The 12,465-nt window shown below is 38.6% G+C and overlaps 1 protein-coding gene across 9 annotated transcripts in view; it reads right to left on the bottom strand.

The window, feature by feature from the left end:
* FGGY (FGGY carbohydrate kinase domain containing) overlaps positions 1 to 12,465 on the bottom strand; it is a 205,156-nt gene that overhangs the window by 69,617 nt on the left and 123,074 nt on the right. For 8 of the 9 annotated variants that reach the window (XR_006168847.1, XM_042819052.1, XM_042819051.1 and 5 more), the window contains 2 exons: positions 9,799 to 9,861; positions 6,757 to 6,872 (listed from right to left, as the gene is read on the bottom strand). Coding sequence is in view for 8 of the 9 variants with exons in the window: in XM_042819052.1 (XP_042674986.1) it covers positions 6,757 to 6,872; positions 9,799 to 9,861 (179 nt within the window). In the remaining variant the exon portion in view is untranslated. The remainder of the gene's footprint in view (positions 1 to 6,756; positions 6,873 to 9,798; positions 9,862 to 12,465) is intronic. The other variant, XM_042819055.1, reaches the window with a different exon arrangement.

The following is a 12,465-nucleotide window of genomic DNA, read 5'->3' as shown; positions in this document are numbered from 1 at the left end:
TCACCACAGCAACCAGCTATTTACCAGACGTAACACACAAGGCAGACAATACATCTTCAGTCAATTTCAGTGATCAGAATTCACTCTACAGCCTTGCTAATATTTAACAGAACTAGTTTTTTTTGTACATAGACCTTTTTAAAATAACAAAAGCAGGGGGCCAGCTAATTCAGTCATGACATACTCATCCACTTGAGAACAGCTTTTCATCCATCATGCAGAACATGACTGCACTGCATATGCAATTAAATTTGGCTGCATAAGTGCATAAAAATACAGAAGAAAGAAAAGGGGTTGTTCCTTTTCTTCACTAACTTGACACAAACAAAGTTGAAGGGGTATAGCAATTCCTCAGAAAGAAAAATAAAGGATACATTCTGTCTCTGTTTCACAGACACTTCCCTAAAACAGATCATTTAAATACTTTTTAAATCACAGAATGGTTTAGGTTGGAAGGGACCCTAAGGACCACTACTCAGCTCCAGCCTCTTCCCATGGGCAGGGCTGCCACCCAGTAGATCAGGCTGTCCATGGTCCCAGCCTGCCTGGCTTTGGGCACCTCCAGGGATGGGGCACACACCACTTCTCCGGGCATCAGTAGAAATGTGCACTGCCCATCTGAGTAATCCAAGGAATGAAAAACACAGGTGTTCTTTAACTTCTCCTGAGCCACAGTATTAGAAGCTTTGTGGAGCATTTTCTCCAAAGATTTGCTAATACTTGGAATAGCCCATTTACACAGTGAATTCATTACAATGCTTGCAGGCAATTCCCAGTTCTTGTTTCATATAATAATCACTGAATTCTAGAATTCTGGGATATGCAAAGAATCTGAGTAACATAGTTCTACTGTTATGTCATCAAAACCCCATCTCACATAAAATAAGTTACCATTACATACAATAATCATGTTTTACTGATCAATGTACTTACTACAATTCTTAAATCTAACTGGAGAGCAGAAGAGGCTAACATTCAGAGAAGAATGTAGCAGGACAGTTATGTTAATGCAAAAATAGTATTCATTTTTCCTTAGAACTAAAGGTATGGTGGTTAAAAAAGGGTTATAAATGGTCAGATTTTTTACTTCTTAAATATGGAAATATCCTTGGTAAAATTGCTCAGTTGATAGTTGAAAACATGAGAATTTTCTTCCAGAAAAATCAAAACAAATTACTATAGGGCGGCTTATTTAAAAGTGAGAAAACCACTTGGTTAAACAAAAACACTTGGGCTTTCTTCAGTTCAAAATTCATCTCTGTCTATGTGAGCTGCCATAGCAGCTTTAGGCAAATCTCATTCGGGTTCTTTCCATCCCATCCTTCCATACAGCTTATGCTTCTGACTGCACTACATCTCAACTACCTGACACATAATTACTTAAGGCAGACCTGTTAGGTTGCTAAATACTGGCAAAAGCAACCTAAGTGCAGGCAGATCTGGATTCATTGAGCTGAAAAGTTGGTTTGCAGACCACAGGAGCCTACTTCAATAAATACTATTTCTTCTTGTCCAAATGAAAGAGAGCTACCTCATGGAGAAATGAAAAGCTTTCCTGGTTAGAGGTCAAGAGAAAAAACATTCTGCATCATTGGATCAGTAAGCATGTATGCTGATGGACATGACTGAGTTGTCATCTTCATATTTCAGTGAAATAGTGCAGAATGAATATGTTTTATAATGCATGGTTCACTGCTCATTAAGCTGACATGCATGTAGGTATACAGTACATGTATTTAAATGTCTTTCTAAGTACCTAGACGTATCATGTTGGCATTTAAAGTCAGCTGCCCGACCTCCCATTTTGCTTGCAATCAGTAATTTCAATACACCAATCATTTGTATTTCTGAAACCTACAGTATGTTATTCCTAACAGCATCTCTAGATACTGCAGCTCAACAAGCATCATCAGTGCAGATGATGTGACTACTGCTGTACTTTCAAAGCTGCAGGAATCAGAGTCTGGTTTGGTACAGTATGTCACTAGGATTGTATGCACAATTGTATAGCTTGTATTATTTATAGGTTTCTACTTAAATTTCTTTTCTATTACAGGGCAAGACTCCTCTCAGTGGCATGCAGTAGCAATGCCCACAAGCTGATATACAGGAAAATACATTTAATCTAAGAATAAACATTCTTATTGAGAAAGGCTGGCCAACGCACTGGAAAAGGTTGACTTTGGAGTCACCATCCTTGGAAATACTCAAAACTGAAGATACAGCCCTGAGCAGCCTCCTGCAGATGACCCTGCTTTGAGCAGTGGATTCTGACTACGTGATATCCAGAGATGCTTTCTGACCTCAACCATTCATGTGATTCAGTGACCTCAACACTTAAAAAAAAGTAGAAGTCAACGGTCAATGTCACTTTTCTAAGAAAAAATAACTTGTTACTGATGAATCACAGATTATGGAAAATGCCTCAAGCCCCGAGGCAGGAGGAACCCTAAAACTGCTTTGCACTGTGCCAGTTTCACCTCCTTCACAGTTGCTGCAGCTCTTGGATGGTTTGAAGTGACAGGAAGCCAGAAAAAAAAATGTTAACACATCTGGAACACTCTTCACTTGTAAATTCCACAGATAAGTGTAAATATCCTGTGATTCATTGTTTTAACTTTGTTCAAAATTGTAACCTGTTTTAATTTATTGGGAGTAGGAGAAGACAAAAAAGATGAAAGGATTCCATATGGAAGAGAAATGTTTTACTTACCATTGTCTACTATTTGCAAAGTGTGATGTTCAAAGCTCATTCTTAAAATCCGGTTTTTGAAGAACTGGCAGTTATAAGTTGACCTGAATAAAAATCATCATCTGCCTCTTCTAGCCTTCAAGGATAATCCCTCATAAACTTTGGAAGACCTGGCACCAAAGGCCTTACAGAAGTTAGAAAATTGGCTGAACTAATAGATTGCTGCAGTGTAAGTTAATATTCACTCTATTCTCCCACCCTGTGCTGATTCTTCCGTTTTCACCCTAAAATGTAAATAAATTAATAGAATTTACAAGGATTAAAATAGATTGCTTCCAACAAAATACAAAAGCAAAAGGATGCTAAGTGCAAACAACGGAGTACACAACATCATTGCCTCTGTCAGTTTTGTATATGGAAGTAGATAATAGCATATGCAACACTATAACTGTTCATATAAAATCTTCATGAACAAAAAGCTCGCAATTTTCTTAATTGTTTGAATGTTTAAAAGACCAAAAGGCTTCACTTACCTACCTCTGAAAATCCCGCATATTGTAAAGCTTTCTCACAGTAAGAATGATAACCTGCCTGCTGTAGGGGCCCTGCTTTGCAGGGGGCTGGGCTCGATCTCTAGAGGTCCCTTCCAGCGCCTACAGTTCTGTGATTCTGTGGTAACATATCAAAAGAGTCACAGCTATCTTGTCAAAATCCTAAACTGGATAAGGTTTTCCTTATTATTAATTTATGAATAAGTGATACAAATTAAAGAACGTTAGATATGAATATTCACATATTTCTGCAGTTCAACAGATCTTACTTCTCAGGACACTCAGAAATGGCCTAGGCAAGCACATGAAACCATCAAAATTCCAGGTCTCAGTGTCCTGGAATGAAGAAGGGAGGGCTAATGGTCAAGAGACGGCAAAGAGCTAGGGCTGTCAACAACGTGTCAGCCTTCCATACACAACACACAGGAACAGTGCTGGGCAGTACACACAGTGTTCTCCCAGGTAAATTGAGCCATTTTCAAACAAAAACAGACATAGCATAAAATATTACCATTCAATAAGAAATCATTATCTGGTCCCTTAAGTAGCCCCTGAAGTAGAGAGTCGTGGTGAAAATTTATCAGTCTTTTTCCTCCAAATGGAATACACACTTCAGTACCCTAAGAGGTCTACAGCACATGAAATTTTAAAGGAATTGTTAATGTCCTTCTAGGTTTTAGAGTACCACAAAGAGATACTTGTCATGCATTTTCACCACAACAGATAAATGCTAATGCTTGTAGTACGCAATGCTTTCACAGTGGTTTTGAATACAAGCCATCTTCTGCTCTCTTGGTGGGCAAATTAATGAGATCAATAAATTTTAAAATATTTCCAGATACAAATCTTTACCTTCACGAAAGCGATTGGTACGTTCACAATGTACACAGACAACTTATTCTGTGGAGTCCCTGAAAGGTTACTCTGCTCTGAGAAATGCAAAATGTCAAAGGCCTGGGAATTTTCATATGTGAACCCACACTTTGATGTGGGAAAGGTCTGTGGATGATGCTAAAGGTCAGAAGTGAGGGTCATCCTTAATCAACAAGGTTATACGTTAAATTAAACTGAAACTACAAGAAGCATAGTACCTGGAATCACAAGCACTGCTCTGATTACAGTAAACAGATTCTTAAAGGGCAAGACCTTTTAAAGTGATGCTGAAAAGCGTATTTATCAGAATAAAAAAAAATAAGTACATTAAATAAGTTTCTCTCAGGTAATTTCCATACATATTTTCAGTGTCATGAAAGTTAAAGCTACTTCAAAAAACCTTCCAGTCATAATTATTCATCCTTTGATTGGAAGCAACGCCAACTTCAATTACAGATTTAAGAATGAATAACATTTCTGCCCATTTCAACTGGCAAACTACATATTTCTGTTACAATAAGAAAATACAGCTGATTTTATTTCGTGATTTTTGCTTTCTTTAGAAAGAAATTATGATTCACAGCCTAGAGCTTCTAATCTTTTAGTGGTATTTTTCTCCCCTATCTGTCCTATCGCTCTTTTCAATGGGAACGGGCAGATATTAAAATATATCCTTTTATTTGAGCTAAAGAAACCTTGAGCAGACGTATCTGGGCTTGGGCAAGCTCTACAGGAGAACAAAAAGGGAAATTCCACAAGAATTACTTCAGACTTATTAGGGTCTTGTTTATATTTTTATTTGAAGAGGAGTTTTTGACCTTGTACAGTTTCCCACCAACCTACTCCTACCCAGGTTATCTGTCAATTCCTTAATCTGCAAGGCAGCTAAATGTACTGCTTAGAATTCTGTTCTGTTAGGCACAGCACAGTATTATAAACACACTGCTGACCATACGAGTTACTTAAACAAATAGCTTTCGTTTTGTATAACGTGCTAAAGTTAATGGGAACTGAGGTAGTTCATTTCATGGGACATTGCCTGAAGCAGTATTAGAAATACAGACTCAACTGAGATTGTCAAAGGCTTGATCCCTTATTTGCTGTGCTTAGAGCAGCATTCCTGGGCTCTTGGGAGGAGGTCTATGTGATGCTGCTTCCTCACCAATACTGCTGACACTTCTGGAGCTGCCAGGGAGTCTTCCATAATACAAGATTGTTCCAGCTGCAGCTTGACCAGTGCTGCTGCAGTCAATGAATGGCACTTCCCTGGTAGATGGACCTATACTGCTCTCATTAATTTAAATTAAGCAAAGGAAACCTGAGCTCACTAAGAGTGTTCCTAGTAAGTTAGGTAACACTTAACATTCAATAAACCAAATAAAACCCCAAATTTTCACTGGAACAGTGTTATAACTGTCTTTTTCACAAGTACAGAGACAACTATAAGTCAGGGTTTAGACTGATGGTTATTTGTTTGAAAATCAGTACAGGTGTCCAAGTAAACAGATGCTTTTCCTGTTAACTGAAAACAATTTCTTTTTTTCCAAGAAGCACCTGTCAACTGAAGCTAATTTACTGATCTGCTCTGTAAATATTGTGCTTTGAAAAAATTATAAACCTCATATTGCAAATTCATTATTCTTGTATTGCCAAATTTTGAGCCATGAACAGATTAGCTTTATGAGGCCTCCATCACAACAAAAAGGTCCTTTTTATTAATGGTTACTTGAAACATGTATGTTGAGTTACTTAAAGAGGCAAATTGTTTTGCGCTGCCTTTTAAGTGTATTGCATAAATATTGTATTAAAGCCTTAACTTACAGTTTGTAAATAATTTATCTTAAAAATACTATTCCACAAGACCATCAGCTGCTGAGACATTTATTTTCTGCTAAAAAAATGTATTTGCTGCAAGTCTTAGTTTAAGCAGTAGAAGATTTGCTAAAAGCCACATGTTTGAATACCATTCCTGTAACATTTGTCACCAAAACCTCAGAAAGCTACAAACCTTATATTCAGTAGGTTTTATACCTTTGAGTAAGCACTTTCATTGGCAGGGGAAAATGTTGAAATCTACTCAAGGAAGTTTTCAGATACAATTATCTATCTGAAAATAGCTTATAGTATATTTTGTGATGATCAGAACAGTTCATAATTTCATTATGTTTCATTTCACTACAGTCCTCCCCGTGCCATTTCTATTTCATGTTGCTGCATTTTAACTACTGTACAAACTTGTTCAAAGTACTAGACATTAAAAAAATCAAAGGAAATTTCAGATAATTAACTTTGATGAACGAGCATATTTTAATTCATGTCTGGTAATATTCTTGTTAATGACATGTCTGCTTAGGACATCCATTAAAAGTCCATTAACTTAACAGGGAAAGTCTAATAAAGTTATCCTGGAAATTTTCTGGTATATTAACATTATGGACTTTTAATGAATATCTGCTGTAGGAATTGCTATTAGCAAGCCTACCATTCTAATTAAACTCAGGCTCAAAGAGAGTGGAGAAACAGTATGAAGATACTAACAAGCAAAAGTCCATTTTTGGAAAATTACTATAAAGGACATTGGTATGGGTTACAAACATGCTAACAATAGCAGCTACAAGCATTTTTTTCCCTCCAACACACCTATTTTTTCATATTTGTCCTTCACCAAATCTTCCAAGCCAATCATCTTCCAGAAACTGTCATCCCAACCTCCATCTGAAGAGTACGTCCACTTGCACACTAGCGTACATAAGGACCTGAAAGGTGAGAACACATCATTTTAAAAGTGTTTGCACAAAACCATCTCTTTAATCACTGCTCAAAAGTCCCAAGCATAATGCTAACAATTTATTTATTTAAATTGGTTAATGTTTGGAGTGTAAGCCTTGAGATACCTTTAAAAAACCTTATGTTTAAAATTCTTTGCTGCTGTAACAGCTCCTTGTCTAGCCACTTGATTGCATCAATCAGTCAGTCTGGCCATGCAGCTTCTATGGCATGAACATAACAGCCCTTCAGCAAACAGCTCAGGGAAAAGTTGTTGCTTCTCCAGGCTGTACCTAAGTAGAAATGTTTTGCTTGAAGTATGTTCTTAGAAAACCTATTTCTTACATGCAAGCTGAATTACAATTTGCAGAAGATACATGCACTGATAATTAAATGGCACTGCCTCAATACCTGCAGGTATAAAAATGCCTTTGTCAGGTGAATGTGCTCAAGTAAATTGCACAGAACTGTCAGAGCTACTGTCCAGCATGTGTTTAAGTACCACTATCATCAGCTGTGTTTCAGTAGAAGCTGATGACAGTTCAGTGAAATGTTGAAATAGCATTAGCCATGATGCAAGTGAATGCAACATTAAAGGTTTTGATTCAGGTCTCATTGCTGATAATGGTAAATGATGAACTTCACCACGACAGTACAGCATCACAAACACTTCTACTTCTCCTAAAGTGACCCATACTCTTAACATACCATTTCCCTCCAAAATATGTTCCAGGAGACATAGTATTTTAATACACTGCTGCCTGTCCAAACGCTAAGAACTACCTCAGATCAGTATTCAATCATTCTTCATAAGTCAGTAAGCTAAAAGGCATTAATAATGGTATTTTCCCCAAATCAGCTCTTACTGAAAGGAAAAATTAGGACACAGAACTTCAATGTAAGATCATTTCATAACATTAGGAAAAAATGTACATAAAAAGAGTGAAACAATAGTGCATTATGTTTCCTCAAACACAGTAAGTACCAAATCATAACAAATTATCATCAAAACAGAATATGCATTTTTGTAATTACACCAATGTTATGAACAGCTGCCACATCCTGAAAAAAAGCCCTATGACAACTAGATGTCATGGCTTCTCACTTTCAAAGCTGATAAAGCAGATCCCTCTGAGTCTCCATGCTTATCCAAAGAGAAACTTAGCCAGCTCGCTGGACCCTGAAGAGCAGCTTTTACACCTGCAGGGGCCAGTTCTTCCATGCAGCTTACTCTAAGCAGCATTATATACACATAGCTCAGTGAAATGTTGTGAACAGGGGACAGTCTGGCCTGTGCTAAGTATATCCACAGCCTTATACAGATTCTTAGTATCTAAGAGAAAGTTGTATATTGCAGAAGGGCGTTCTGCTCTCTTAAATTACAGCTCAAGAATCTCAGTTAATGGATTTGCTTGACATGCTCACAATGACCAATTAACTTTACTACATGGTTCAGAAGAATGTAGCTGCATTGGTCCAAGTTCCTGCTGCTTGCCTGATAAGATGCTCTAACAGTTACACACAGATGTGCTCAATTCCTACAGCCTGGAGAGCCTCTATACACACAGACAGGATAGTTTCTTCATATTTCCTCACATTTTTGATACAGTGGCATAGATACATATTTGTTTTATTGGCAGTTCCCCTCCAGCTTATCCCCACAACGAAGCAATAGCTCAAATGGTGACTTGGAAAATCTGCATCCAAAAAGACTGATCAGTAAAGAGGAAGCAGAAGAACCAAAGCATTTACATTACCAGCAACTCCTAGATTTTATGAGATGAAGGCCAGACATTAAACAGAAAAGGTACTCATGTTTGCTGCAGCATACTCCCTCTTTTCCCCTACCTCACAGCACTACCTCAATTATTTGGTCACAAACAGCAGACTTGCAGCAACTGATCCTGAGAAGGAGACTGATAGAAGCTAAATCTCCCTTTATTTTACTATCAGAATCACTGGGTTCAAAGGTGTTGAGTTCATAAGTAATGATCCAAGCAACCATCCTTTCCTGGCTGCCTCGTCCAGCACAGGACTTCAGAAGACATGGTGCAGAATCCCTCAGAAGCACAGGCCATATTTAGCTAGGCTGACAGACACTGAAAAGAAAAGACTCTTTCCTTCAAGCATATTCCAAATACGAATAATTTCCCCCTTTTCTGCTCTGAACAAGATGTTTCACTCAGAATATTCCCACTGAAGTAAGCAGCACTTTTACATGGAAAATTTTATTTTATGTAAATCATACTTTCAACAGGAATATGCTTATGTTTAGAGGTTTGGTTGGTTGCTTTCTTTTTTTAAAACAAACAAACAAACAAACAAATTCTAGTCTACAAAGAACCATAGGATCCTATTTGCATCCAAGAGCCCCAGGAAAAAAAAAAATCACTGCCACATTCATTACAAAGTAGATTTGGCTAAGCGTGGCATATTACACAATCCCTTTTATTTACTGTCTAGTTTTGAGCTCTTGCACATCTCTTGCTGAGAACTGGCTGTGGATGTGCTGATGTCCTGTATGACCAGAATCTCAGTATGTCCTCATAAGAAAAACATGAGGTTCCAAGTGCAGTGGTTGAGCATATGCTGATACCTCCCAAAATGCTGTCTGAAAGGAACCAGCTGCCCTCATTAACCTCCAAAAAGATACAGGCAAACTAGACTCACAGCCAAAGCAACTCAGGTACTCAAAGGTAGTTAAAATAAATGGGCTATGCTCACATTGTCTTCCCATTCTGAGAATTCTTCTCATACTCTGTCTTGCTCCTTGGAGAGAAGGAAATCAGAAACACTCAAAGAAAAATGGGAAACACTATATGGTCTTTTCTACCTGCATGAAAATGCATCTAAAAATATACAGAAAAAAAACATCTAAAAATTTTACAGAAAGCTTTATCATGATTTGAATATTACCTATTTAAGAGTTGCCACAGTTTTATGCATTGGTCTGTTCTTTGCTGGGATAGCACTTGCTGTCTTCAACAACAAAATACATTTCAGTCCATATTCTGAAATCGCAGGGGTCTTCTAGATGTCTTCCTACCTTGGGGTATAAGACTTAATATAGAAGTCCTGTCATCAAGAATGCTTACCTGTAATATAGCAACAACAAAACATGTTTCCTCCCTGAAAAGTGACCTCATAAGGTATTCCCACATGATCTGCCATTCGAGGTGCTGGGTACAATGCTAGTTAGCCTGCAACAAGAGCCAGCTACCAGCTTTAAAAGGCAAGTATTCTTATCTTGATCACCTTGAAGTAAATAGAAGCTTTGCTCTTGATTCCAAAGGAGAAGCATCTGCTTCATTCATCCAAGCAGGTTAGAGATTAATTCAAACTAATGAACATAATTGATTTTTCAGGCATCATTAGTACTGCAAGAGTTTAAGCACAAAATACGGATCATTTTAATGAAAAAAAAAAAAGCCCTTGCAATCTGGGTCACACATAAAGAGACTTTGTGGTAATGAACCAACTGCACCTGCTGAGGAATGCAACCAAAACTAAGCCCAGCAGAAGCTACGATAAAGCACGGCTAGGTCCCAAAAGCAATGCCATGCAGTAGGATAAAGTAACTTTCTGTAGTCTGTTGGACAGATTTACTTCAAGCCACAAGCAATCAACAGCTGAGAAAGCTATATGAGGTTTTAAAAGCAAGAAACAGATCTGAAACAATGGAGTGCAACTGTCAAAACATCAAAACATTTTTCCTTTTGTTATGCGAACTTGAAATTCAAAACAGATTTTGAATTCAAACTGAAACCCAAGGCTTAGGTTCTGCTCAAACTTCTCCACATCCTGACATCTGGACCAAGCTGTCAATGTCCCTGCAAATTATGCATCCCAGTCTTGAGGTTTTTTCACCAAAAAAAAGTTTTGTTGTTTTTACAAAAATGTTCCAGACAAAAAATTAAGACATAGCACACACACTCCCACCATCCAGGCCTTATATTAAGCAGAACTAGGCTGCTTCAAGAGCTTGAAATACAGCAGACATTATCACAGAGTAATAATGTGCAATTATTCTCTGCTCCATATAACTAATGTCATGTATGTTAAGACATGATCTTCTGAATAAAACCAGATTACTACTTCCATATACATCCCTGTTAATCTGTCATACCAGTGTCTCTGCCTACCTGCTGTATCTGGCTACTTTGGGGAAAAATAGGAAAAGAAGAGGGTACTTTGTCTTAGGGGAATACCTCCCAGGTAATAGGAGAAAAAAAATGTGACATCTAGTCATTGAGACTTGGAATGTATAAAATGCATGGCATGCTGCCCACATCAAGTGCTTGCTAAAAAGAATCAAAGAGCTGTGCGCAGAGTTCACAGCAGTGTAAGAAGAGCTGCACCTGTTGTCACTCAGTCACTACTATCAAACTCCTGGGCAGATTAGCTTTAAACCACAGGGCCAAGTCTGGGTGTGCTCCACTTCACATGTGCTGCCTGCATTTTACTCATTTCACCTATTCAACAGCTCTTTAATTGCATGTAGACAAACCAAAACATGTCAGGGTCTGTTCCATCTACCCAACCATCCAAATCTCAAGTTCCTAATATTTACAGCACCCCACTACTTTTTATTATTAATACTCTGATTTAAATCCTATGAAATTCCTGCTTGCCCAAATCCATTGTCTTAGCACAGCAGCTCAATGTGATTCAGTGCGAAAGCCAATGGTATCCTGGGCTCCATCAGCAGAGGGGTGGCCAGCAGGGACAGGGAGGTGTCCCCCTCTACTCTGCTCTTGTGAGACCCCATCTGCAGTACTGTGTCCAGGTCTGGAGCCCCCAGTACAAGAAAGACAGAGGGCTGTTGGAGAGGGTCCAGAGGAGAGCCATGAAGATGATCAGAGGACTGGAGCACCTCCCCTACAAGGACAGCCTTTCAGTACCTAAAGGAAGCCTACAAACAGGAAGGGAGTCAACTCTTTGAAAGGGTAGATAACAGCTGGACAAGGGGAAATGGTTTTAAGTTGAGAAAGGGAAGATTTAGGTTGGATGTCAGGGGGAAGTTCTTTACTATGAGAGTGGTGAGGTGCTGGAACAGCTGCCCAGAGAGGCTCTGGATGCCCCGTCCCTGGAGGTGTCCAAGGCCAGGTTGGATGGGGCCCTGGGCAGCCTGGTCTAATATTAAATGTGGAGGTTGGTGGCCCTGAATGTGGCGGGGGGGGGGGGTGGAGCTTCACGATCTTTGAGGTCCCTTCCAACCCTGGCCATTCTGTGATTCTGTGACTCCTGACAAGGACTGCCTTCTAACATAACATTAAGCATGCCAAAAAGAAAGAGATGGAGAAGCAAGTTTGGAACAACTAGCAGACACATTCCCATTGCACTCAGAGGTCTTTGCAACAAAGGTAGCAAGGATATTGTTTTAATTAGCGACAAATTCTACTGGATTCATCCTTTCTATGCTCTGAATAACATTAATAATAATTCTAATAAAAAGTAGTGTGCCTGCCGTTTAGAGTTTTGAAGGAAACAGCACTTCAGTTTCAAAAAAGTTTTAGTAGGAAAGACTTTTTCCTGCAAGTATGGAAGTCTGATGGAAGCCACCAATCCACCAAAGCAACCAGG

This window comes from Centrocercus urophasianus, unplaced genomic scaffold, assembly GCF_019232065.1.
Source record: "Centrocercus urophasianus isolate 14NV4802_14NV808 unplaced genomic scaffold, USGS_Curo_1.0 seq_18, whole genome shotgun sequence".
NCBI lineage: Eukaryota > Metazoa > Chordata > Aves > Galliformes > Phasianidae > Centrocercus > Centrocercus urophasianus.
This window is presented reverse-complemented; position numbering and strand designations above follow the sequence as displayed.